At 39.5% G+C, this 27956-nt stretch overlaps 1 protein-coding gene across 12 annotated transcripts in view; it reads left to right on the forward strand.

Annotated features, from left to right (window-relative positions):
• TTLL5 (tubulin tyrosine ligase like 5) overlaps positions 1-27956 on the forward strand; it is a 254949-nt gene that overhangs the window by 167017 nt on the left and 59976 nt on the right. For all 12 annotated transcript variants that reach the window (XM_064486123.1, XM_064486125.1, XM_064486128.1 and 9 more), the window contains 2 exons: positions 8480-8675; positions 25370-25584. In XM_064486123.1, the coding sequence (XP_064342193.1) occupies positions 8480-8675; positions 25370-25584 (411 nt within the window). The remainder of the gene's footprint in view (positions 1-8479; positions 8676-25369; positions 25585-27956) is intronic.

Genomic DNA, 27956 nt, shown 5'->3' on the forward strand with positions numbered 1-27956 from the left:
ATTGAGTTGGTTGAGTGGTGTATAAGTGTTTAAGACAAGGTTGGCAGTTTTTTAAATTTTTGTTTTCTTTTTAGTACTTTAAAGATAGCTAACCATTGTTTCCTAGCTGTTATTTTTTAATGATAAGTCAGCTAATCATTTGCATTGTTGTCCCATTGTATGTAATGTTCCCACTACCACCAAGCACCCCACCACCCTGGCTGCTTTTAAGACTTTTTTTTTTTCAGTTTCAGCATTCTAATATGATCTACCTGGGTATGAATTTCTTTGTATTTATTCTGCTTAGGATTTCCTGAGCTACTTAGGTCTGTGGGTTAATGTCTTTCATCATCTTTGGAAATTCCCGGCCCTTATCTCTTTAAATATTTCTTCTGCCCCAATCTCTCTCCTCAGTTTCTGGGATTCCAATTTTGTGTATGTTATATACTCTACACTCTGCTGTGTCCAGTCTGCTGCTAAGCATTTTGAATGTACTCCTCATTTCTGATTTTATATTTTTTCATTTCTAGGATTCTTGTTTTGTTCTTTTTTTATAGATTTCATCTTTCTGTTGAAATCCTCTATCTGTTTATATGTGTTACCCACCTTTTATGTTAGACTTTTACATTTTTATTATAGTTATTTTGAAGTCCATGTCTGCTAAGTCTAACATCTGTATCATCTCTCATTCTCTTTCTGTAATTATTAATCATATGCTGGACATTTTAGGTAAAACCACAGACTTAAGTAAATAATATTTACAACCCCCTCCCCCCAAAAAAGACATGCTCATCTTTTTCTCAGGTTGCTAATGTCTGGGAGGGGTGCAGAGGAAGAAGAGGTTGAGAAATCTGATAATTAAGCTCCATCTAGACTTTGTTGCAGCTTTAGTTAAATTCAGCTTATCTCTGGCTTCAAATGTTTTGAGGGTAGGATGGGACCAACAGTAAGGTTCTAAAGATTTTTTTGTGCTTTACAGTTGTGTGGACTGCTTCCTGAACTATGGGAGATCTCTGCTTTTCATCCTGGATGTCAGCTTTTGGGGTAGCTGATGAGTCCTTTTCTTTCCAATCTTGCTCTCTTACCCCCCTCCACCATCCCCAAGCTGTGGAAGCCTATCTCTCAATAGTTCTCAAAGTGGTGTTCATGGACCTGAGGACCAGGGGGATCCTCAGGACCCTTAGAGGAAGCCAGTAGGATCAATTGGTTTTTTTATAGTAATACTAAGACTTCTGCTTCTTTCACTATGTTGACATTTGCACTGATGGTGCAGAAACAATGGTGGTTTTGTCAAAGTCCTCACACTTTAACATAAATCAAGGAAGTGCCACCAAAATGTAGTAGTAATCATTGTATTCTTTACCACCAGATTATTTGTAGTTAAAAGAGACATGCCAGTGCTACTTAAGAATAGCATTGCTATAAGCAGTAATAATTCCTAACTCTCAACCCTAGATTACATTTCTTTTTAATATTGTTTGGCAAAATGGGCTGTATACATAAAGCACTTCTGCTGCATACTGTATGACACTTGTCTCCGAGAAAAGCACTTTGTGTCTGAATTGTAGTCTGAACTAGCCACTTTTTTCATGAAACATTTTTACTGAAAGAACAACTGATAGACAAACTGTGGTTATTCAGATTTGGATATCTGGCAGACATTTTCCCAAAAATATACAGTGAGCTTATCACTTTGAGGAAAACAAGTGGCAGTATTTGTTGTCAGTGATAAAATTCTAGCTTTTAAGAAAAAAAAAGAAGAATTTTGAAAAACACATCTACCACTATGAATTTGACACTTCCTAATATCTGAAGACTTTTCTGGTGAGATTGGAGTGATATTAACAAATGTGATTTTTAATATTGTTTAATGAACTATGTCAACATGTGGAAGGTCTGCATAACTCAGTAGAACCAATATTCCTAAAGACTAATGCTTGATGTTACAAAAATCTTGCATGGATGAAAGATGCATTCAAAATACAAGATAGACCAACAGAGTATGAAAAGCTCATTGACCTGATTTCAGAATCTACATTACAAATAACTTTTAGACTACTACTTTTTGAGTTTTGGTAAGGTCGAAGAATTATAGCCACAGTTTTTCTGAAAGGGACTTTAGTTAGTCACTATCCTGCCCCCAGGCATCAGTGTCCCCTTGCACCTGAAAGAGTTGATGGGTGGGTACAGATGCACTCTGTGGCTGGGGACTCAGAGAATCCAAAATGCAGGTGTTAAAACTTTGTCAAAAGTTTAGTTGTGCCTTAATCCTCACCTGTGGCAGACTCCTGGTCCCCCAGGGGCCACCCTGGCTGAAAGTGAAGAACTTGTCACTTCTTTGGAGTTTATTCATTTAGGTTTCTTTATGTCCTTGGCATTTTGTTAGGTTTGAAAGAAGTATGATTTAGCAGCTTATTCAGCTTGTTGTTTTGATTAAGGTAAAAGTAACAGGCTCTTAAAACTTCCTACTTACTCAGAAGCCGAAGTCCAACAGAAACTTTTAAATGTTTTCTGTTTTTCTGCCTTTGATTTAACTACAAGAGAGATGATACCGAGGTTGGTGAATGAAGGAGCTGTATTAAGTAAAAAGGGGCCTCTTTCATTATTTCTGAAAATGGAGGAGACACTCTCCTTTGAGATCATGTGTTTTAAGGAGTCCCAGAGGCCTGTCCAATTCACTCTCACTCTCCCTTGAGCACCATCTAGAGCAAAAAAAGGAAGCCACTACCTTTATATATGGGTAGAAGCAAGATTGAAAGACTAGGGAGAATGTTAGGATGAGAGACAGGCAGTGTAAACAGACAGTCATTTCTCTGAGATCACCAGTGAAGAGTAGAACAAAGTAGAATGACAGCTGCCTGTAGGTCTCACCCTCAGTCTCTGGGATGGTCAGCTCTGATGGGGGATCAGGAAGTAGGTCTGAGCAGAAAACTGAATGCTTCCAAGGATGGATTATATAGTCACCCCCTTCACTATTTAGTGAATTGAAGAGGAGGCAAATCCGTCCCTCCCCAGATAACCTTTCTTAGTCCTCAGCATGTAGCATTGCAGTACAATTATAATAATCCTTTGAATGGACTACACAGCAGGGCTCTTCTTTTCAGTAACTTGGAGCACTTTGGACCTCACAACGAATACTGTATTCATGACTAGGTTGTGCTAACTTTGCAACACAGAATCCTCTGGTGGAAAATGGTCAGATTTATGTTTTCTATACACTCGCTCAGAACTGTAGGGTAGCACTCAGATGGAATTACTTGGGAGGGAGAAGGGTCGTAATCACAGCAGTGTTAGTGGCGGTAATATATTTTTGGAGCCCTTCCTGTGTGTCAGTCCTTACATTTATGTTAACTCTCTAATCTCCACAATAACCCTATGGAATAGGTACTGTTATCACATCCCCTGTTTACAAGAGAAGTTTAAGAAGAATAAAGCATAGAGAAGTTGAATATAATAAAGGCCACAGTAGAGAGAATCCTACCTGCGTATTCTCTCCTTATTCATTTGGTCTTTGTGAATATGACCCAATCCCCGCTGCCCTAGGAAGGATTGGGAATAGGACACACAACATTCCGTGCAGAACCACTCTTATTTTGTCCTTGGATATACCCCCAAGGCCAAGGGAGAGCCCCACCACATTTCGTAATGCCTCTCTGGTCCCCGAGCTTCCTTCTTCTGGCCAGCACTGCTTTGTACAGCTTGTGGGAGCCCTTCTCTCATCTGGAGGATTTTGACCCTTATAGCACCTTTCTAGCACTTATTACATGCCATGACTACTTTGTTTGAGATTGAAATTTTATAAGCAAGGAAAATGTAACCTCTGCTGTCCTTAAATATCTATACATTCCACCAGGTGTGGTGGAATAAGGGCCATGGAAGTGGGTAGATATTCTTTCTTGTAAAGAAATAGAGTCTCCCCAGAAAGCATCTCCTTCATGTCCTTATAGTGTTTCTCATTAGAAGCACCACTGGCATTTGAGCAGCACAGGTTTTCCTAGTACAGGGCTCTTCCTTACAATTTTGGACATTTAACACCCTTCACCTCCACCAACTAAATGTCAGCGACCCCCCCCCATTATTATGACAATTGAAAGCGCACTCACACCCTTGCCAGCACCCTCAAGAGGGACAGAGGTGTCTTTGGACATGGCTGCTTAGGTTTTGCTGAGACTAGGGGAAGGAAGCTGGGGAAATGGGCTGCAGAATCACACTCTTTTGTACAACTATCACATTCCTGTCTCATCCCTACCCTGCACTCTTGTGACATCACATCATTCTTGGGAAACCTTGACACTGAAATCATCTCTTTATGAAGAGGGCAACAGCTTTCTCAGGAGGTTTTGCTTTGCTAAAGACCAGTGCATTTTACAAATTTCCTCCAAGTTCCTTGCAACCAACATCCATATGATGGAACAGATATTAAACTGAACTGAAAGGTATAGCCCCTTAGTATGTTTTGGCTGGAGGTTGTGGGTAGGGGGCAAGAAGGGTATTTATGGTGAGAAACATTTAGTCCTGCAGCACCACAGTGTAATGTAGGAAGTAAGAGGAAGTTCTAAATGAATAGGCTGAAAGAGCATGCATGGTTCAGAACACTTTGCCATATGGTTGCCTGTTAGCTTCATGTGTAGTAAGAGCAAAATACAGCATAGTTCACTTTGAGTTTGAATCAAATGTTAAACATTCTGCGCATTCTCACAGCTAACTCTCTTGACTCTGTACATCAAACTCTAGAAATAATGTAAAACTATTACAGGTTATTTACAGGGAATGTCTACAATGTTATATTTTAGTTCTGAGCAAAGAATAACATAAAAACTAAATTTTAGAGAAAATAATTGAATCTCAAAATTTGAGTGGGAATAGAAAATATCTTATTAGTAAACCAAAATGAACAGAGGTTCAAGAAAATAGAATGGAATTTTGGATGGAAATGGAAACCATTAGATGTCATAGAAAGGAATGTATGGATATATAATCTCAGGCAAAGCCTCAGTGAGGGTGCACCTGGCCTCCTCCACGTCAGTCATTAGAACACTTGCAGACCACAGAGCTTGTGCTTTAATTGTGAGACACCACGGCCTGAGTAACACCCACTGGAATCCAAAGCAAGCAGGTTTCACGTGGCCCTTAGCACATTGCCTTCCACAGCCGAGCACTCCTGCACCCACCCAGTGTTGCACTGTAAAAATTCCTTCCTCTTTGCTAAAAGCCTGTACTTGCTTGAGAAACTTCCTTTTGTGATTTGGAGACTGGGCTTATGTTACTGATGAGATTAAAAACAGCTTTCCCTATAAAAGTTTATGATGTTGCGGTCTGTTCAGTGTGTGTGCAATAGGATGAATCAGCCTTCTCTCATCCAGAGTCCATTTATTTGATCTTCCCTTGCTCCGTGTCCTACCCCTTCTACATCCACAGACCCCTGGTTCGTGTGCCCACACTTGAGAATCTGTCGCTGGTCCTCTCCAAATCAGGGGACCTAGTTACAGACTCGGATTTCTGACTACACCAAGAAGACGTTAAAGTAAATGCCTGCTAGGAATATTTGTTATTAAAGCAATTTTTAGAAAATAAACCAATCGGGCTAGCTCATGAGATGGATTCTGATAAAAGCTACATAGTCATATAAATTCTTTAATATCGAATCCCCGAGTCTAGATTGCTTCTTATGGCTAGAAACCTCTGTAACCAGCAGGCCAGGAATGGAAGTAGAATCACAGTTGATGAATTTTCTGACCTTTGGCCCAGTTATCATAAATAATGGTTTCAGTCTAGATTCAAAGCCCTGCCCTAATTGGTGTGGAAATCTCAAGGTTGTTCAGCCAGGCAGTTCCTCCTGTTTCATCTGTCTCTTCCCTTGTGTTCGTGTGTTCATTGGATCGGCTCACTTCTGCCTTGAACCTTCTCTTCATTTGTACTTAGATACCTTTCTCCACTGCCCTTCCTTCCACTTAGCTATTTCTTGCACATTATCTTCAGTAAGCTTTTCTCGTCCCTCACTAATGAGAATAGAGATAACAGTTTCCTCTGGCCCCTCCCTTCTTAACCGTGTTGCTCCTGTTTAAGTGAATAATGTTAACGTGTTATTCATGTACTTAGGTATTTATTTATGTTCAGTCATCGGCCTCCACATTTCTCCACACCTCCAGAAGCCCTTTGAGAAAGATCATGTCTAACAACGTGCACATGGAGGCAATTCAAGAGGGATCACTGAAGATCAGATGTCATACTAAAAAAAAACCAATAAATAATCTCTGAGCTCTTTCTTTGGTACTGTTTTCCAGAAAGATTAGCTGAAAGTGCATAATTGTGCAACTGAACTGTGGGAGCCAAACGGTGGGAGGAGGTAAGCGAGGGATGTGACAGATCAGGTGAGATTATGTGAGGAGAAAACCTGTCATCCATGGACTTCAGAATACATTTCACAGACCTTCCCTTAACTAGGTATTTGGAAATCTCCTAGAGGGAGGTGGGGAAACCGAAGCAGAGAGCCAAACCAACCAAGCTGTGAGAGAGCAGGTCACAGGAGAGAGAGGAGCGTGGACTTCTGGCCTCAGCGGACATCCGCTTTGCTCCCTCCCACAGGGCTCTGCTGGGGTCATTAGGACCCAGGCTGTAAATCACCAGGTGGCCTGTAGGTCAGGGCTCAGGAAGGTCTGCAAAAACTCACCCCAGTGTTGTTGCATCTCTGCCACTGAAATGACTGTTAACACCAAAGGATATTTACAAAGGAAAGAACAACGTGATGATTTAAATCACTATCAATATCTCTCTTAAGTTAGGCAGTTACATTTCTCTAAGCCCTATGAACCAAGGTCTGGGATATAGCTGTTCAGTATGAGATTCTTCGTGTTTCTTCTGTGTACAATTTTCTGGTCACTGTAACTCTAAAAGGAAAACAAAACAAAGCAAAACAAAACAAACAAGGTAGTTAAAGAAAGTTCAGAGATGGATAGCCAAAAGTGTTAAGGAGATGGAAGGACTTCCAAATAAGACTCTTCTAAAAATAAATGGGGACCTTTAAAAAAAAAAACTGTGGTAAAATAATACATAAAATACAATTTACCATTTTAAAGTGTACAATTCAATGGCATTTAGAACTTTTACAATGTTGTGCAACCATCACTGCCAACCCGTCTCTAAAACTTTTTGTCATCCCAAGCTAAAACTTGCTTCTATGAATTTGGCTATTGTCGGACAAATCATACAATATTTGTCCTTTTGTGAATGACTTATTTCACTTAGCATAATGTCTTCAAAGTTCATGTATGTTGTAGCATGTGTCAGAATCTCCTTTCTATTTAAGGCTGAATAATATCTTACTGCATTTATATATCACATTTAGTTTATCCATATCCACATTTAGTTGATGGATACTTGGGTTGTTTTTACTTGGCTATAGTGAAAAGTAATGCTGCTACAAACATTGGTGTACAAGTATCTGAGTCCCTGCTTTCAACTCTTTTGGGTATATACCTAGGAGTAGAATTGCTGGATCATGTAGTAATTCTGTGCTTAGCTTTCTGAGGTGCTGCCAGAGTGCTTTCCACAGCAGCAACACCATTTTACATTCCCACCGGCAATGCATGAGAGTTCCAGTTCCTCCACATACTCATTAGCACTTGTTATTTTCTGTTTTGTTTTATTTTTAACAATAGCCATCCTAATGGGTATAAAGTGACGTAAACCGAGACTTTCTACCTGGAAAAAAAGGACTGAAGGGAAATGTAAGAGCCTGTAGTTGTAAAGACTTCAACTTGGATGTACACAGACATGGTCGCCAGAGTCTAAAACTTTAGAATTTAGGCAGGGACGATTTAACAGAATTTAACAAATAGCACAGCACAGGTACTGAACAGACCACAAGGCCATCAGTCCTTCACCTTCCTCTCATGTGTAGGCTAAATGTTGGCCTGGCTGGGGACCCTGATGAGATGAATTCAGAATAATGAAAAATCCATGTTCCTGCACCAGTTATGTTATCCCATAATAGGGACATAAGCTCAAGTATAACCATTCTTTTAAAAATTTAGACACTTTCACTAATGAGTAGCTAAGAAAAACCAACAATTGTGTGCAATTCACCCCCGTATTTTTTTGAAATTGACGTTGGAGAAGACAATTGTGCCTCTGTTCTTACCTTCAAATAGCCTGCCATCCTGTGTTTGAAGCTCTCTGGGCTCCTCTTGGAGGTCCTTTTGGCAATTCAGAGGAGTGAAATCGATATTTTAACTATTTACCATTCAACAGATATTTATTGTGTACCCACCATGTGCCAAGCCTTCTGATAAGCACTCCAAATAGAATGGAGAGCAGGGCAGACCATCTTAGTCTTCATAGAGCTACAATTTAGGAGATGGGTCAGATAATTTCTCCCACAAATAGATTTGTAATTCCAAACTGCGTTTTGTTCAAAAAGGAAAAATACCTGAGATATTTGTCTCCTTTCTTTCACTGTTCACACGACCACTGTAAGAAATCTGCTTTCTTTTCTCTTCAGGAACCTCCAAACAGGTGGCTTTGCGTGGGAGGGAGAGGTAGAGAACAACGCGTATAGCAAGGCTACCGGGGTGGTCCCCCAGCACAAGTATCACCCCACAGCGGGCAGCTACCAACTCCATTTTGCCCTGCAACAACTTGAACAGCAAAAACTTCAGTCCCGGCAGCTTCTGGACCAGAGTCGAGCCCGGCACCAGGTAATTCAAGATAAGGCTTTTCCACGTGCCAATGTCTTCCTTCTGTTGGTTTAAAAAAAAAAAACTGATGAGCAGTGTAGGAATAGTTTCTCAAAAGTTCACCAATGCCTCCACCATGGCTTGGGCGGCTCGTGAGGAATCAGCACGTGAGGAAGAGATGTTCTGAAGCCATATGTTGGCTTTCTTTCAATTGAATGTTTCTCTGCAAAAATCTCTTTTGTAGTAGTATTTACATTCCGTGTTGCATGTTAGTTCAGTAATTTCCCAAAGGGTCTAATTCCCAAGTACCGAAAAGCTAGCATTTTAAAGGTTTTTTTCCAAATATACTACTTCCTTGCTGTCGTAGACTTGGTGTATATATATGCATATATTAATCCTTCATGATCTATCAAGACTTTCAAGGAATAAGTAACTTTCAAGTTCTTACAAGAATGGTCTTAAGTTAGGTTGTTGGTGCTCTGGTTTGACAGTTTGTATGCAAAACAAGGTACACAAAAATCCTTGCTGTCATGGAACGTACTCTCGTGAAATACTGATTCCCTACTCACAGTCTATAAAATGACAAACTCCTGAGTATATGTATAAAGGAACTGTATAAGTTTGTATTCCACTAGAGTATCAGTATGGCCCCAATTACAGAGAAAGAATGACTTCACAAAAATGTCAGTCCATGAAGTGTTAGATTTTTCTTGATGATTCAGGATTATTATTAGAATCAGTTACCATGTTCTACATGTTCTGTTGGGCTGAATCCTTACTGATTCTGTGAGCTTCCCTGATACTTGGTTATGTGAAGAAATAGCTTGTATCAGCTTGATCTTTTGTCATTTGCTCTTATAAAAATATAGTATGTAGTGTGCATTTAGTTTGCACAAAATTAATATTCACTCAAAGGCTAAGGCAGCATTTCCAGAAGTTTTTTTTTTCTTCTAAACAAAACAATTATTATCTAATCTTTACTTGTATTTTCAACTACCATCCAGGTCCAGACAAATTTTACTTTTTCAGTATCATCACTTGATCATCTTTATCTGTGATAGCATGCTCTGCATGTTACATTTAATTCATTGTAATTGAGGAATTGTAAGTGCAGGCATTTTTGAAGTAGTTCTTTAGGTCATTTTTACTGAAGAAAAATCCTGACTTATCTGTAGAAGGTGGAATGTAACATCACCACTCTGCCCTCATGTAGACATTTCCTCATTTAGAAAGTCTTTGGAGGCATTTAGGCCAGTTTGCATTTTCACAATTGAAGACATAAAAATATGGTTGAACAATAATCAGTTTTGAGACTGATTATTGCAAAAAACAAAGAGCTTTATTTGAGATCTTAAGAATTCCAATTCAGAAGACAAATTCTGGTAAAAAAACAAAAGATTGTTCCAGGGAAGAGAAATAGTCAAGGGCTTACAAAGGCAAAAGCCCCAAAGTTGTTCAAGAATTATGACTGACCCTGATGTAAGAAAGGAAATATCTGTCCTTAAAAGATAGTCTGTTAGGAGTTTTTTTTAGGATAAGGGTCCAATAAATAAACAGGCCGTCACGAGTTATTTCAGAGTGTAAGGGTCCACTAAGTACCCTGCATTTCTGGAACACTGGGCATATGTTCTGGATGCCCACATTAAGACAAGAAGTGGTCCAAGTTCAGATTCCATCTGGAATGAGATGTGCAAAAGGCGTACTTCCTCAGTGGCCTCCCAGCTCCATTTTAGACAGCTCTCTTAGCAATACCAACTCCATTTTGATTTTCCTTCCACAATGTATCTTAGTTTTTTTGTTTTAATCTGTAAATTTCTGAAAACTTTTAAAACTTCTGACCCCCCACCCCCACCCCATCATTCAGAGTCCTTAAGAGTGCCAACTTAGTCAGATGCTGGATAGTGGAGATAGCATATATAGCCTTGTTTCCCTTATTTGAGTGTAATCTGTGGCTCTAATGAATCTAGACAAGTTGGTCCCTTTTAATGCTTGTGTACTTTGAAATGGTGGATGATTAAAAAAAAAAAGGTGGTTGCAGAATGCTGAAGTTCTGAGGAAAGAGACAGTTGTGCTGATTTTCACTTTTAGAAACTGCTTCATTTGTAAGTCCTTCTCATTCTTTTGATTAGCTTCCAGCAACTCACATTCCTTTGAAAATTCAGAGTACTGCTATTCTTGTGTGGGTTTTTTTTTCCACTGAGGATTATACTGATTTAGTTTTACTAAACTATGAAGTATATGGAGAATATGTTTTTTAGAATCTGTCAGAATACCTGTTTTAGGGAGGAATCAGAACTCCCAAGAAGAGAATTATCTCATGTCTTCTGGTGAGGGAACAGAAAATCATTTATCATAGTTTTATAGATGTTCGTAACATCATTTTATTTTTCCTCCTGTTCTTCTAATTCACAGTTGATTTAGGTAAAAATGAGTAAGGGTGAAGTTTGGGACCGTGGGAGAGAGTGAAAGAAACTAAATTCTATTAGCTTGAAGAGTTTAAAACTAATAAAATAGCAAATAAGATATTAAATGTTCTCCCATGAAAACTATTTAGTAGCTTAGAGCACTTTGTTTCCGAGGACATAAAGAAACACTCCACAGAAGGGCAAAGCCCTATTAGACTTGTAAGCCTCTGTTCTTAGCTTACCTTGTGACTGCGCTAGTCCTGATGATTATAATTACAACCAAATTGTTGGTTGAAACATGGTTTCCATTCTCAGTATGTCCTATATTTCTGTCCTTGGGTAAACTGCTTTAGAGAGAGATGGTTTCTCTGATGAACATCTTATCCCTTTGAATTCAGTTTTCTAAAGTGAGGTAGCCATTGTTATAATTAACAGTTTGGTTGGTAATTGCCTGTTTGAGAGCAGTGAATTGAAATCTGATTTACCTAGTATTCATTCACAAGAGAAACCTGTTTATGGAACAGGACATTAAAAGGGGCTTTGTATTGTATTATGTTATGTTGCATTACATTACATTATGTTATATTATACACGGACAGTGCCTTTCATAGTGATCGCCTAACAATATTGTTGGAAAAATCACGCAGTCTTTCTTGCATTACATGCAGAGGAAGTTCATCCTTTTCAGCACTTAGATAGCCACCTTATTGAAGATATTAATTTCAAGAAGGAAAACTGATTCAAGATATGAGTTTGGAAATGGGGATCTCAAACCATTCATGCAGCATAAGCTTTGATCTTCATCTCTGTCTAGCATTTCACTGATAAATCTAGAAATTGTCATGTACTGAATCACCCCTACAAAAGACTGGTCCTGGAACATGGGCATGGGAGAGGAAGTTCACCTGGAGCCACTGGCAGAGGCTTTCAGAGCCAGAAGTAAAAGGAAATACATTTGATCCAGTCCATTTGATAGCATTCTATACAAAATAAGACAAAATTGAAACTAAGCTGTTACACACTGATGGGGAAAACTAGTAATAAAAAAAAAAGACATTCTAAATCAGAGCAGAACTTTTTCTGTAAATGATCATATAGTAAATATTTTAGGCCTTGCCAGCTGCAGCGTCTGTGGCAACTACTCAGCTCTGCCATGGTGGAATGAAAACAGCCACAGACAATATGTAAATGAACGAGTGTGGCTGTTTTCCAATAAAACTTTATTTCAAAAACAGATGACAGGCTGGATTTGGCCTGCAAGTCCTAGTTTGCAGACCCCTGGTTTTGAGCAACAGAACCCCTTGGAGGGTCTGTTGAAACGCCAATTGCATCTCGTGACGCCATTTCTGATTCAGTAGGTTTGGGCTGGGCCTCAATTATTTCAATTTCTAAGTTCCCAGAGATGCTAAGGCTTTTCTTCTGGGGACAGCATTTTGAGAACCGCTGAGCTAGAGAGAAAGAGATTAGAAATGTCTCCACTTCATTATTTGTTTTCTGTCTTTTGGAAGGGAGACTGGATTTGTTAAAATTTTGTGTTGCCCTTATAAAATTTTAGACAATCTTTTTTTATAGGAACATTGTTCCCATCTTTCACTTCATCTACCACAGTCTCCTGACAAGTAAGTTTGCCAAACTTGAAAACTTCTGCTCATTCTTTTTATCAGGGTATCTTCTGCTCAGCAACCACTGCTCCCAGGATTCAAGTTGTATGATGGCTGAGAGATAAGTAATGGCACAGATTCCTCCCTCTTTGTTTTAGTAATAATAGCCAACATTTAGTATGCACTTACTGTGGTCCAAGCACTATTCCAGGTGCTTTACATATATTAATTAATTTAAAATGAGTTTCAGGATGGTTGAGGAAATTGCAGGACCTTGGTAGCCTGTGGGTGGGAAAGTGAATCTCTGTGTGGATATATCCCAATGTGTCTTCTCTCTGGTTTTCCTCATTACTTCCCACTTCCTTCTCATACTGGCTTCCCGCCCCTGAAGGAGAAGGGTAAAAAAGTCTTCCTTCAGCTGAGTCGGGGGACTTTCTTGGGCAGCAGTGGCTGCTGGTGACATCAGCATGAGGAGCCCTCCCTGCCGGGGTCTGCGAGGAGGGCTGCACTGGCTGTGAGGGCCTCACAGCCCGGCTGACCTGATTCTAATTGCCGACATTGAGCTGATGTTATTCTTGGCCCAGGGCAGAGTGATTACTCAGTAGTTTCTGTTAAAGTGATCCTTTGTTAAACCTCTGCTCCCAGCCCCCATCTCCTGCCCTCCCACTCTCTTCTCTACCTCCTTCAGACTGAAAAAAAATCCCCAAACGCAGAAAAATTAAGGACATTTTGATGGCCAAGGCAGCACTGCTGAAATTTCTTTTAACAACAAAGGAAGAGAGGGGGGATTTTTAGTGCATCTTAATTTTTCACTGGTTCCCAAAGCCCTTCAATTTTTAGTAGACTTAATTTTCACCGTTTTTAAGGTAACTCAAGGTCGGAGAAAACTGTGCATCCTAAATTCTTCCCATCCTTCCATGCTGCCTGTGCTTTACTTCCTGCATCCCACGATGCACAGCTTCATCAGAATAACCTAGATTCAGTAAGGGGCAACAGAAACCAAAGGTCCAAAACAAGCAGGACCCGGGGCCACTCAGTGTTCACCTGAAGGGGTCCTTCAGTATGATGGCAGCATCTTGAGTGCCATACGTAATGTGCTTTCTGCTAATGGCGTGTGTGAACACAGTGCAACCTCACAGGTGTGGAAAAGATTCCCATATAAACACAGCCAGGTCTTGTTATTCTGCTCCTAAAAGTTCATTGCATGTGTCTAGAAAAATTCTGCCCCCTTGCAGGAATGAATCCTGTTTCTCCAAGCCTTCAGCTGCTGTGTGTTTGTGTTGTGGGGGAGGGGAGAGAAAGAGAAATTCAGCAGGCACCCGGCTTCTGCAGGCAGCCAGCAATAACACGCTAGCGCCTCAGCACTGGCACGGGGCTGGGGGGAGCAAGCAAGCCGACTCGCTCTGCAGGGGAAGTCTTTCTACGTCTTCCTAATGAGGGTTCGGGGTTTTTTTGTTTTTTGGTTTTTTTTGCCTTTGCCTTCATTTGGTTTGGGGGGCTCTTTTGTCCAACTTTATATTTTCTTCTGACCTTTATCAGCAATTCATGTAACACTTAGTTTATAGCTTGTTTGTGATTATGGTTTTCTTAGAACCATTTGATTTCACAAATTTTGCCAAACCAAACTCTTCTTCTTACCTAATAAAAATACATTGAAAATACGTGAAACAATGCACGGAAAACTACATTCGGCTATTGGGAAATAGGCACTGTGGACAGGCTTTGGAGTCAGATAATCCTGTTTAAACCTGAGCTCATGACCTGGGACAGGTTATTTAAACTCCCTTGAACTTCAGTTTCTTTCTCTCTAATGTGGTGATAATAATGTGTATCTGTGGGTTATCATGAGGATTGCAGTCCTGAGGAGGTTGCCAGGTGCCAACAAGCACTGCACCTCGATTCGTGTTTGTATTATCACAGAGAACCGTCACAGCTGCTTTCTTGTTAGCCCCATTTTACAGATGTAAAAACAAAGCATCACTTATGGGACTGTGCCAGGGTCACAAAAGTAGTACGAAATGGAAGAACTGGGATTTTTGAATCCAGGGCTATCAGTCTCCAGCATCCACGCTCTTGGCTATCATGTTATATACTACCTTCCTGACAATACTCAAGCATTCAAAAAATAGTAGTTAAATTTATTGCTACTTTTATAAAGTTTAAGTTGCTATTCCTGCATTCAACAGGTACTTATTGCCACCTATAAAACTGCATTTGAAAAGTTATTCTCAGGCATCTTAACTAGTCTCCTACTATTCATATATGCTGTTGCAAAAGAGAAGATTTAATTAAATGTAGGTTATCCCAGTTACCTCAAAGCCTTAATTAAAGAAATGTCTTGAGAAGGTGTTCCTGGGCTTAAAGCACTTAGAAATACCCACACTTTACCGTCCCTTGTGTTTTATTATTTAGGAAGAATGTTAGGGACCACTGACTTATGCAGTATCCTGAATATGTTCTAGAAGTTTGGAGATTCAGAGCACATGTGTGGGTTGTTATTAATAACATAGGAATTATCTCTTCGATTATCATAATGTTTTAAATTTTATTTCTATGGTGGTGCTTTTGAGAAGACTGTCAGGAAACACAACTGGTGTCTACAAATGTGAATACCACAGGTGACACGTTTACATGATTAACATCATGCTTGCATTTTCAATACCATAAAATCTGATTCTTAAGGCATCGTTACAATATAGACACCACTTCATTATGCTGATTAATTACTACTAGTAATAGGAGGAAGTCTCCTGGTTACTACCAGGTTATTTTCTAAGTTGTTGCTAGAGTAATGTCCCTCTGGAATCTTAGAGGCAGGAAGGTGAGGGCAGGGAAATGGACATATAATGCATGCCTCCTGTGTGCCAGGTATAATATTATCTCCATTCCACTGATGAGGAAACTGGTGCTCAGAGAGTTTAAGTAACTTACACAAGATTGCACAGCTGACTGATTGCAGTCATAATAGTCAAACCAGGTCAGAAGTCTTCCAACACCCTTTTCTACTCTACCTCTCTTCCCCTTGAGTAAATGACTCTTCATTTCTTCTTGTTTTACACATTTATCATCAGCCAGATAAGTCATTCCAATTATATTAGTGCTGCTGCTGCTATACACCCATATGCAATAAAAAAGAAAAAGGTCAATGCAGTGAATCAAAATTCAGAACTCCACTTGGTTGTGGGCATGTTAAGAGACAACTGTTCAGCTACCAGCTGCTTGGGATCAACCTTGTTTTCTGTACGTTCTTAAAATGTGGTTTTGCTGTAACTGCCTGGTGGCCAGTTTCATTCCCTCCCCTCACTCTGTGACCTGTAGCTTTTTTCTGTCTGTGGGGATATGAGGGACTCACAGAAGTAACTTTGTATGAGATGATGAAAGACTTCATCTTTAAACATAAAGAACCCTGTTCATCTACGATGGATGCAGCCACGGGAAGAAACTTCACAGATAAATGACAGCAAAGTCTGTGTAAGATGAACAGGAGATGAGCATGTGAGATTTTTATCCAAATAAATCAAACTATAATTTGAAGACAAAGACAAATTAGTTATTTATTAACTCTGAATTTAAAGTTGTAAAGGAACTTAGAAATTGCCTTGTCTAATTATTTCATTTTACTCATCAGGAGATAAAAGACATAAAGACGTTGTTAGGAAAACAAGGGTCCTGAGAGATAAATAATTTACTAAAACTACTAGTAAATAAAAGATAAAAGAGAATTGAAAATAAGGCTATGAGTTACCTTTTTTTTTTTTTTGAACTCTCAGTCTAGGGTCATTGCTGATCTTTTGAAGTTACCTTTAAATATAATACACAATCACACATACACTTACACGTTTTAACTTTCAAAATAAGTGACAAAGGTTTGCTTAAAGAAAAATTTTTTTCAACTTTTCCTTCTTGGAGTAAAATCTCTGTCTTTTGCTTGCATCTGGTGAAAATTGAACACATTGCTAAGTTTGCTTTAGATTTGCTTTGGAAGAGAGCTTTGATTTCAATGAATTTGCTTTATAAAGGGAGTCAGCACAGCATAAACGAAGAAGGCAGTATAGTGTAGTCGGGCTGTGAACTCAGACTCCTCCTGGGACTCGAATCTCACGTACTGCTTAGTAGCTGTGCCATCATGGACAAAGTATGGAAACCTTTTGTGCCTCGGTTTCTTCCTCTATATACGGAGGTGGTGATGGGACCGCCCTCAAATGGTTGGGAAAATTAAATTATATAATAACATGTAAAGCAAATAGAGCAATGCTGACCATGATAAAAACTCAATAAAAATTCATTGTTCTTATTATTATGTATTACTTTTTTCTATTGTGGTAAAAAACATAAATTTATCTTTTTAACAGTTTTTAAGTGTATTATACAGTCTCATTAACTGTATACATATTGCTGTACAACAGATTAATAAAACTTTTTCATCTTGTATGACTAAAACTCCATATACATCAAACAACCCCCTGTTTCCCCCTCCCCCGGCTCCTGGCAACCACCACTCTACTTTTGTGTTTCTAGGATTTTGATTACTTTAGATACATTATAAAAGTGGAACCCTGTAGCATTTGTCTTTTAGTGACTAGCTTATTTCACTTAGCATAATGTCCTGATGTTTCATCCATGTTGTAGCATATGGCAGGATTTCTTTCTTTTTTAAGGCTGAATGGTACTCTGTCACGTATATGTGTATACATTTTCTTTATCCGTTCATTGGTTGATGGTGTTCAGATTGCGTCCACATCTTAGCTATTGTGCATAATGCTTCAGTGAACATAGGTGTGCAGATGTCTCTTCTATTATGTGTTACTTTTAATGTTAAATATACATAGCATTGTAATTTCATCTTGGGGTTTAGTTAAAACCCCTGTGCCAGAAGCAAAATTAGTTTAGATGATGTTAAAGAAGGTGGTTAGGAGAAGTTCAAGACTCACAAAGTACTAATTAGCTATGTTTTTTAAACTAACATTTACTTATTTGGACAGCTGAAAATTATATGCAGATTAATTTGTTCACAGTTGCTAGAGGGAGCTCTGAGGAGAAAGAGTAGAAAGAATGATTAATAGTACCTGGTGAAATGGTTAAAAGAATAATATGTTAGTCCTAAGGCATATAAATGTCTTATAAACATGGAAAAAGGAAAGAGACAGTATTAGCATCAGATTATGAACCAGCTTTCTGTGGGACCCATAGTATTTCCTTATAATAATCAAGGAAAGACAAGGAAATTATCCTCCCAGACATACTGATTGAAATGTAACTGGTACAACCTTTACAGAGGGCAATTTTAGAGTATGTGTAAAAAAGACTTAAGCCAGAAGAAGAAGGAGCCTTCTCATCTAGCCATTCTCCTTGAAGGAAATTATTTTAAGAAAATGATCCAGCATATGTCAAAAGATAGAAATAATATGATGTTTATCACAACACTGTTCTTAAGAAGCAAGATAAACTAGAGACAGCCTTAATATGTGTTTGTGTGTGTGCGTGGTTTCAAAGGAAGTATAAGATTGGAGGGGTCCTACTTTTCCCCACTTAAAAATGTATTAGGAACATATTTCCATAATTGCAAATATACATCTACTGTGGCAGTTTATAGTATTCTGCTGTTGGTGATTGGTTAGGTAAATTATGATAAACCATAAAGGAAAATAAACATCCATTAAAAACAGTGATCTAGATCTACCCTTATAGATAGGGAAAAATGGTCAAGATAGATAATTGAATAAAAAAAAGCAATCTCCAAAACATCAGATACCATATACCATGTTTGTAAGGCCACAGAAATACTTGTATGTGTATAGAAAATAAGTGATTATACACAGAAAAAAAATCTAAATGTTACCAGAGGTTATCTCTGAGAGTAGAATTCAAAACTGTTTTCCTTTTTGTAATGAACGTGTATTTAAGAAATTAAAGTGTTTCAAAAAACCCCAAAAAACGAGGGGGAAGGGTATAGCTAAATTGGTAGAGTGCATGCTCAGCACGCAAGAGGTTCCAGTTCCATCCCTGGTACGTCCTCCAAGCAGAAATCAATGAAGAAACCCAATTACCTGTCCCTCAGAATACAAACAATGCGAGAAACATGTGTGCTCTCATCTGTTCCACAAATCTGTATCTAAAAACAAAAGCAAAAACAAAAAAAACCCTTGGTCTGCCAAATATTGCTGAGCATTGAGGGAGAAAAAAATAGAAAGCAAAACAGAGTTTACAGTCATAGGAGTCTAAATTTGCCATCAGAATATAAGCCTCTACCAATGTATGACATTAATTGGTTGTCTTATTAGAGTGGGAGGTGGGGCTGCTATTGAGGGAGTGTCATCCATGTGGTGTCGTAGGGCTGGTCAGTTTCCTTGGGTTTTCTGATCATGGGCTGCAGCCCTGGGCTTAGCCAGCTGCCTCATGGTAGTAACACACCCTCAGCCCAAGATCAGTTCAACTGTCTTCTTGCTATTGAGAAACCAACTCAGAGACACTGTTGGCATCTAAAGTTTGCTTAGATGCAGAAGTCTGAGACACGTAGGTATATTTGAATATGTTTTTAATGACCTGCATGGTTTCTCAAATGTTAGCAAGTACAGTTGATTTAGGGGCTGCCTAAAGCACATATTTTTCAGTTGGTTGGTAAATAATAGTTTCTCCTATATTGTTCTGTCCCAGGTAAGCACCTGTACTTGGATCCTTTGGTAGGTCACTTGAACTAGCAAGAATCTACTTTCCTAGTTGCTAATGGAGAGGGAGCTTCTAGTTGGTTTTAGAAATGGAAGGATATGCTGGAGGACTTCTAACATCTTTGGCAGCTCAAAGTCCGGTTTTGGGTACTTTAGTCATCAGTCTGTCTCTCTCTATGACCGATAGCATCTGCAGGGTTGCCGCCCATCCCTGTTGGGGAGGTAGCATTGCCCAGTGCCTTTTTGCAGTACCAGAGGTTGTACTCTGTTTCTCTTGCTCAGCTTTCAGTCTTGTCCCAGCTGACAAACATTGTGAATGGACGACAGCCAAGAACTGCATTCATTGTGGGGCAAAGGCCTTTTGGAAGCTTGCTTTTGCCAAAATAGAAACAGCTACCCTCACCCTCACCCTGGCCCTGGGCTTTTTAAAGCATCATATGGTTGCCCAAAAGACGTAATATGTTCTTGGCACAGAACAGCTCTGGACCTGGATGTAATAGGGTGAGTGATTAGCATCTTACCTGCTCAGGAAGATACACCATCCCTGTACTTCAGCTGCCAGAACTAGAAGTGGCTTTGTGTGCTATGTAACTTTTATCCCAACTTTATCCAAGTTAGGATAAAATCTCATATAATGCCTCAAAGTGTTTGCACTTCTGAAATCAAAGTAAAGGGGGTTACAAAGTGACATTAACCCACTCACATAGAGATTAACATTTGCCTAATTTATCTCCCTTCATTTTCAAAAAAATGAATTTAGAGTTATTTCACTGCAAAGAGTCTTCCAGCTCTGCTCCATCACCACAAAGCCTGAGTAAAGACTAAAAGGAGTGTTTCTCTGGAAGGAATTAAAACACACACACACACACACACACACACACACTCCCCCAGAATTTAATCTCCAAACAGTATTATCTTTCTAGTACGAGAGCCCAGATCTTGCTTCCCTGTACAGTTGCAGTCTGTGTTCTGTCTATCAGAAATTCCTCCTTCCCACCCACGAGTACCCTTCTGTTGTGGGAGAAGGAGGGCCTTTCCAGTCTTTTGCCTGGGGCCAAGCCAGCCCTCAAACTGTGGTTTTCTCCGAGTCTCCTTGCTGAAGCGTGGCTGTTTCCCACACCCAATAAAGAAGCAAAAGTCTTATATCTGTTGACCAGGTCTTGCATGGAGGCCAGTGCTTATAACAGCTCTCACATTGCCAGGACATTGACTGATGACAGTGTGGCCCCCGTCCCACGTTGTTAACCCACAAGTGCAGAGTGCTAAGATTATATATCCAAACCTCACATTTCTTAGCAATTCTGTAGAGAGAAGTTTATATAATTCTTCTATTCATTTATGAATGAATATCAGGATGAAACAGTTCACAGAATCTGTCATTGGTAGAGTTGTAGAATTAGGGCCAATATAGGCCGTCGTGGGGGAGGCCTGGGGTAGCTGATTTCTGCTAATAGTCTAAATGCATCTGTTTATACGTCTGCTTCTAACATTGCTTGAATACTTCCCTGGGTTTCTTCTTATCAGATTTGATGACTTTAGTCTCTCATTCGACTTAGCCTTGGCTTTGGTGAAACACCTGGGGATGGACTCGTCTACATTACTGACTTCTGGGAATTTGGGGATGGCATAGAATTGTAATCATTTCATTATCCATTCAATATAAGAAGAGTATGATCACCAAACAACAAATGAGAACCTAGAAGCTTTTTCCTGTTTGGAAACACTGTCTCCTTTTTTGAGGTGAGGTACTTTTATGTTACATTAAGACTTAAACAAACTTGACTCTTTGGTAGATTGTGAATTATATCTCAGCTCAGCTAGGATTCCATGTAGTTGCATGGAATAAAATACCCCCCACCCATGGCTTAGACAAGTTAGAGATTTATTTTCTTTTCGCCACATAATCAGAAATCTAGAGGTGAGCTCTCTTAAAGTCCATGGTGCTATCAGGAGCCCATGTTCCTCCTGTCTTTATCCTCTGTAATTCTTAGCAAGTGACTTCCACGCTATGCCTGTCCACCTCTAGTTGGATATGCATATTACAGGTAAGGAGAAGAACAGTAAAGGGCAAAAGCTGTGCACCACCCAACCCAGTCTGCCCCCTTTAAAGAGCTTTCCCAGAAACTGCACCTGGAAACTTCTGTTTACAACTCAGAACTATGTCACATGGCTATCTCAAGGTATAGGAGAGACTGGGAAATGTAGTTTTTAAGCTGGGCACACATTATTACCCAAACAAAGTCAAGGCAGTTTTGTTAGGAAGAAAGGAAGACGTATTAGTATCCAGGCAAATGAGTCTCCCAAGTAATAAATTCTCCTATTTTATTTTATTTTGTTGTTTGAGGTAAAGACTGATCTTATGACTATGGAACATCAATGTCTAAAATTTGCATATAGGAAGGTGAATTTGCTTTTGTTTGGGATCTATAGAAGGGCTTACCTACACTTTGTGGCTGAGTATGAGCTGAACACATAACACAGTAGGCACTATTTAAACTCCAGAAGATGGTCCTGTTGCAAGATTACATCTCTATGTAAACACAAACTTGCCTATTTTCTTGTATATGAATTTAGTTGTTGCTTACAAAAAGAAAATCAATAGTTGATATAATGTGAGTTTTTTTTTCACTCATGGGGTAAATGTTTATTAAGCACTTTTTATGCACAAAGCATTCTACTAGGGCCTGTTAGTGAAGCAAAAATTAATCAGATATAAATCTAGGCATTTCCAGTATGTATTCCAGAAGGGAAAAAAAGTACATATATAAATGGCTGTAATATAAGGTAGAATGTGCTAAATGTGATAAGACACATCCAGATAAATTTTTATAAGCATTCAGAAGAGGAAAAGATTATTTCTGCCAGAGAGAATTGAGTATATGAGCTGGGGAACCTAAACATGTGTTTTCATTTTACGAGTTTGCTTTTGCAGCTAGTGAGTATCATCATAAGACTAGAAAAATATGTTGAAAAATACGTAACCAACTACCATTCACAAATCATTACAGATAAGCCGACTTACATGTCATCCCGCCCTTTGGTTCCTCAGGAAACTGAGGTGGTGTTTTAGGAAGGAGTGGAGCATTGAGTGTGTGTCTGGTACTTGGATTCATTTCAAGAAATCATTACTGAGTGCCTGGGCTGCATTTACTTGTGTGATCTTCATTTAATCCCCAACAGTCCAGTGAAGTAATTTTAATTGCTTATGAAGAAGCTAATGCTCAGAGAGGTTAAGTAACTTGAAAAGGTCACCCAGTTTATAAGTGACAGGGGTTACATTTGAGCCCAGCACATTTGACTGCAAAGCCATGCTCCTTTCCACTTACCTTAGGCTCTTCCTTACACTGTTGATCTACTCTGGTTTTGTAGCCATAATAAGTGTTGAACAGTCAATTCTTTCTTCAACTCAGTCTAATGGCAATTCCTGTACCAAGCTGGTTGAAACTTGGGCTTCATTTGGATACTTTGATTTGTACTCAGAGTTACTCTGTTACCTGCTTAAATCTTATTAGAACCCTACTTCCTTTTGACTTTTCAGTAATTTATTTCTATAATAAGTAACTACATAATGGATGTTACGAAATTCAAAAGGTACAAATGATACACAGTAAAAAATTAGTTTCTGTTTCCCCCTGGCCCCTAGCTAACCAATTCTTTTCCATAGAGGTTATCAGTTATTTAAATATCCCTTTAGAATTGTTCTGTGCAGATACCAACATGGTGTAAATGTTTGTATGTGTGTATTGTTGCATATATATGTATGTTTGTGTACATATATATATATATATATATGTATTTTTTTTACACAATAGAAGCTTACTGTACTCATTGTTCTGATCTTGCTCTTCTTATTCATCCTTTTATTTGTATTTAGATGCCCCAGGAAGATTTTTTAACAAAAGAAAAACTCAAATGAATTTGAAATATGGTTAACTTGTCACCATGGTAACATGTATTGAATAGATGTTCTTACTGATGGCAGTTCCCTCACAGCATGAAAAATCTAACTCAGTAAAAATATTTTTATTTCCAACAGCTCTTTACTAACAGTGGTTTTCCTCCTCTATTACTCACCCAGTGAACTGGTTTATGGATGGCCATTATAGAGCCCTTCAGCCCTCATTCTGATTCCTGGTCTTTTCCCCATCCTGAACTAGGCACCTTTGAAGCACTCTTCAATCTAAGCTCACTTACTGGGATGTAGTGTTCACCACCAGAAGCCTGGGATAGCCCTTTCCTGCCTCTCTCTTCCCTCCCAGCTGAGCCTCTCTCACAGATTTTAGGACCTCAGATATGGAAATGGTGCTTAAAAGGAATGGGTTGCTTTTGAGCCAATGGCACAAGGTAGCCTCTGCTGTACCCTTTGGTTACTTGTTCTTGGAGGGTTCCTGAACGCTCTCCCACAGTGTTAAGACTAACCCCCTTCGCCTCCTTCTACTCCCACCCCCCTACCCCTCTCCCATCTCTCCCCTCCTGCCTCCCTCGTACACACTCCACAGTACTGCCCTCCTGGCTGTGTCCGTGGGTTTGGGTTTTCCTTGGTTTCTCTTCCCTGGTTAGAGATGCAGGCAAGTAAACAGCTCCTTAGTTTCCCTCTCAGGTGGTTTGCAGAGATGAGGAACATCTCAGCCCACTTCGTCTGTGTGGAAATGCCCCGATCCTCTGCCTCTGAAATCACTTTGTTCTTTGTCAAACCTCTCAGCCAAACACATTCCCTCCACACAAGACCCCTCGATCACCCACATATCAGCCCAGCCTGGGACTTTTGGACACATTTTCCTGAAATGGGACATTCCAAGGCATTAGTGTAGAAGGGCTGGTTAACATTTGCTAAAGCCACCTGGTTCATCTTTTGTATCTTGAAAAATAAAGTTCATAAAGGACAAAAATAATACTAGTAAAGTTTACCTAAAAGGTGAACGTTTCCTGAGAGCATTTGATCTGATTCCTTTTGGCCTCGCCGTGAGGAAATTTCATTTCTCCCACGTCTCTTTAACTATGCTGCCGACAGGTGGAAATCAATTGCCAGAGATCCTTTTAATAAAAATCCTAAGTAATTGTCAATTATATTATTTTTCTCCTAATATTGTTTTACATTTAAAGCTTTTGTGATGCATGCATATTGAAAGCAGTGTTAACAGGATTGAAGAATCAGTAACAAAACTTGTGACACACAAAAAAACCTGTCTCTAATGAAGTAAATAAGTTGTAAGAGCTTTTTTTAAGCCTCTCCCTGAGGAAGTATACATTCACATACATCCTTACAACTGATACATGTTGGTGTTTGTGATATTTAGATGGCAGTTTTTAGGTCTTTATTTAGTATATCTAGGCTTACCCTCTGAGCAAAAATACCCTTGTTTTGATCTTGTATGCATGTATAGAAACTAGTATTTATTGTAGTAATTTTACTTTGAAAGTGTTCGCAAATGTAAAGTCTTGTGTTAATCTTTAGGTCATCAAGGTGTTACTACACCAGCATTCTGCAGTAGCCCTCCAGGTTGGCCCCTGGGCTCTGTTCCAGCCTCCTCTCTCCTCAGTTTCTGTTTGCTCACTGCGCCCCAGCCACACTGCTCCGTCCCTTGCCTCCAAAGTGCAAACCTTTTAGAGGAGTCCAGAGTTCTGTGAGTGAGCTCGGATTGAGTAGGCTTCAAGTCACTTTTGTTCTGTGCTATATTTCTAGTACTTGACACCCAACAGGAGACACTCATTAAATACTTGTTGAATTTAACAATGAAGGGATAGTAAGACTGAGAAAGACCAAATGCTTTTCTAATTCTCACGTATGGACCAATACATGGTGCCCAGCTGCTCTGATTCCTAGCCCAGGGTACTTTCAATAAGACCATCTCAACTCTCGGCATCAAGGTATTTCCTGTCTCTCAATCTAGACCTGCCCTGGCATTACTGGAGTTTTTCATTACAAATTACTTAATTTTAACACTTTCCCTTTTCCTTTTGTCCCACTTCAGGATTACAAATCAGTTATTCACTTAGTTTGTGAAGGTCGTCTTCATCGATCATTTTTTCTCTTTTTCTCATAGGCGATCTTTGGCAGCCAGACACTACCTAACTCCAGTATGTGGACAATAAATAATGGTGCAGCTTGCAGAATTTCAAGTGCCACAGCTAGTGGCCAGAAGCCAACTCTGCCACAAAAAGTGGTACCACCTCCAAGTTCTTCCTCCTCCCTAGTCCCCAAACCTCCATCTAATCACAAACAAGTCCTCAGAAAGGCAACATCCCAGAGGGCTTCCAAGTAAGTTTCCAGTAATCTTCTGTTCCGTTTCTTCTGAGCTTCTTCACAATTCTGTTTTAACAGTGCTCTTTGTTTATGGAGGCTCTAGACAATTTTTCCTGAAATGTTGAAAACAAGGAACACCTGATGGGGAATGAAGGCTAACTCTGGTTCTCAGCCCTGGCTACAAATTAGAACCACCCGGGGAGCCATTAAAATGTGGTTGATCTCTAGGCTCTACCCTGTGGGAGGGGCAGGCACTGTGCCGTGGGGTTGTGTTGAGAGCTGCCACTGGCAGGGTTCAGGTCACTGCTCACCAACTCTTCTGGCCTCTACCGGGAGCCGCAGTTGGACAGTGCACCAGGTGACAGTGCTGACTGTGGGCTTGGAGGGAGGAAATGAAAACTTCCTCCTGGATGTATTCTTCTTTCAGTCATTCTACACAGTTAGATCTTTTCCATATAAAGTTCAACACGTTTCCCTCACCCTCACTCTTGTTTGTTCACTTTTAGGTATTTGAAAGGGAAGACAAAAGATTGGGATGTCATAGGAGGGATTCACTTCATTGACATTAGTCAGCTGGCTCTGTGTAGGAACAATGCTTTGGCTTTTTTGTAAATTTTTTATTGAAGTGTAGTTGGTTTACAATGTTAGTTTCGGGTGTGCAGTAAAGCAATTCAGTTATATGTGTACATACATACATTTTTTTTTTCAGATTCTTAGAAACAATGTTTCTAGTACCTGTTGTCTACCTCTTTCACCTCAAAAAAGACATTTCTGTTCATGAATCACATTTTTTTAGGTCACATCCTTTGCTCTATCTCCAGCCATTTTTCACTAGTAAACCAGAAATAGACTGACAAAGAGTGTTGGTTCTAGCAGCCCTTCTCTATTTAAAATTGGGAGATTTTTCAAAGATGTCTGGATGAGGCAGGCATTCCCCAATGGATAAACACCTGGAGGAGATTTGTGTATTTCTTTGCTCTCATTAAGGCTCCTCATTCACTTGTCCTTCACAAAATCAATTTTAGTTGTAAAAAGTAATCCTAGGACATAGAAAAAGCAGTTACTGTTTTTTTTCCCCCTTGGATAGTGAATCAAATTCTGGATTTGGGTTGAAAACAACCGCTTGTGGTTGTTTTAATTATATGGCTGTCATTATTCATTTATCCAGCAGATATTTATTCAGTGCCTACTAAATGCCAAGCACTGTTCTAGGAATAATTGGCATTATAATGACTTTAATAGAGTTCTCTGGAGCAGTAGGGAAGGGCAATAGGAAGGCTGTAGTTCATGGATGAAGGCTAATAGCACAATAAGAAGGAAGCTGTCCTGGGTTCAATCTTTAGTATCTCCTTTATTTATTTATTTATTTATTTACTTATTTATTTACATATTTATTTACTTATTTATAAATTGAAGTACAGTCAGTTATAATATGTCAATTTCTAGTGTACAGCATAATGTCTCAGTCATGCATATACATAGATATATTTGTTTTCATATTCTAAAAAAAATTTTTTTTAATTAAAAAAAAATAAGAAGGAAACTGTATGGCCCCTCACCCTAGAAGCCTTAAAGACACAGCCCTCAGAGCCAGGCTGCCTGTATCACATTCCCCCTCCACACTGTACTGACTCCAGATCGTTGACAAGTTACAGATTACTTAAACTCTTGGCTTCAATTTTCTTATTTGTGAAGTGGGGATAATAAAGAGTATCTGCTTCATAGGACAGCTGATAAATATTGGCAGAGCTGATACATGTATAGTACATAGAACAAGACCTAGCACACGTAAGAACTCAATAAGCCTTAGTAACCGTGGTAAGCATTCCAAAACCACACTCTGCTTCCCAGATTTGAGAAGCTAAGTAGGGAAATCAGGGAGTCGGTTATGAATGTCAAACTTGCCGGTGGGCTCCTCGTTTGTGGATTCTCCGATTATTGCCAACACCCTGAAGTGGCCCGTGGTGGCCCCTGTGCCTAGCTGGTCTGCTGGTGGAGAGGGGGGCTCCATCAGCAGGCAGCAGGGCTGGACATTTGAAGAGACCGCTCACTGCCCTGAACTCACTGCTGGCAGCCGAGCTCTTCAGCCCTCTGAGATAGAATCGCAGCTCCATGGACAGACTTTGCTTTGCTGCATTTTTGTGGTTTCTTCTCTCTGACAGGCAGGAGTGTGGGAAAACCGGAAACAGCTCAGCACCAAAAATGCATAAAAAGGGGGGAAAAAAAGCAAGATTTCTTCAGAATTTAAGAAATATAATCCAAGTATCAAAAGGCATGCTGTGAGGCGTTGTTCCAGGAAATAGTTTCCAATTTGCCTTTAAAACTCTAGCACAAGTCTCTGAAGCTAAATAAGTTAGCACTAATGGAGACCTTAACATTCTCTCCCT

The sequence above is a fragment of the Camelus dromedarius genome, chromosome 5 (genome assembly GCF_036321535.1).
Source record: "Camelus dromedarius isolate mCamDro1 chromosome 5, mCamDro1.pat, whole genome shotgun sequence".
Taxonomy (NCBI): Eukaryota; Metazoa; Chordata; class Mammalia; order Artiodactyla; family Camelidae; genus Camelus; species Camelus dromedarius.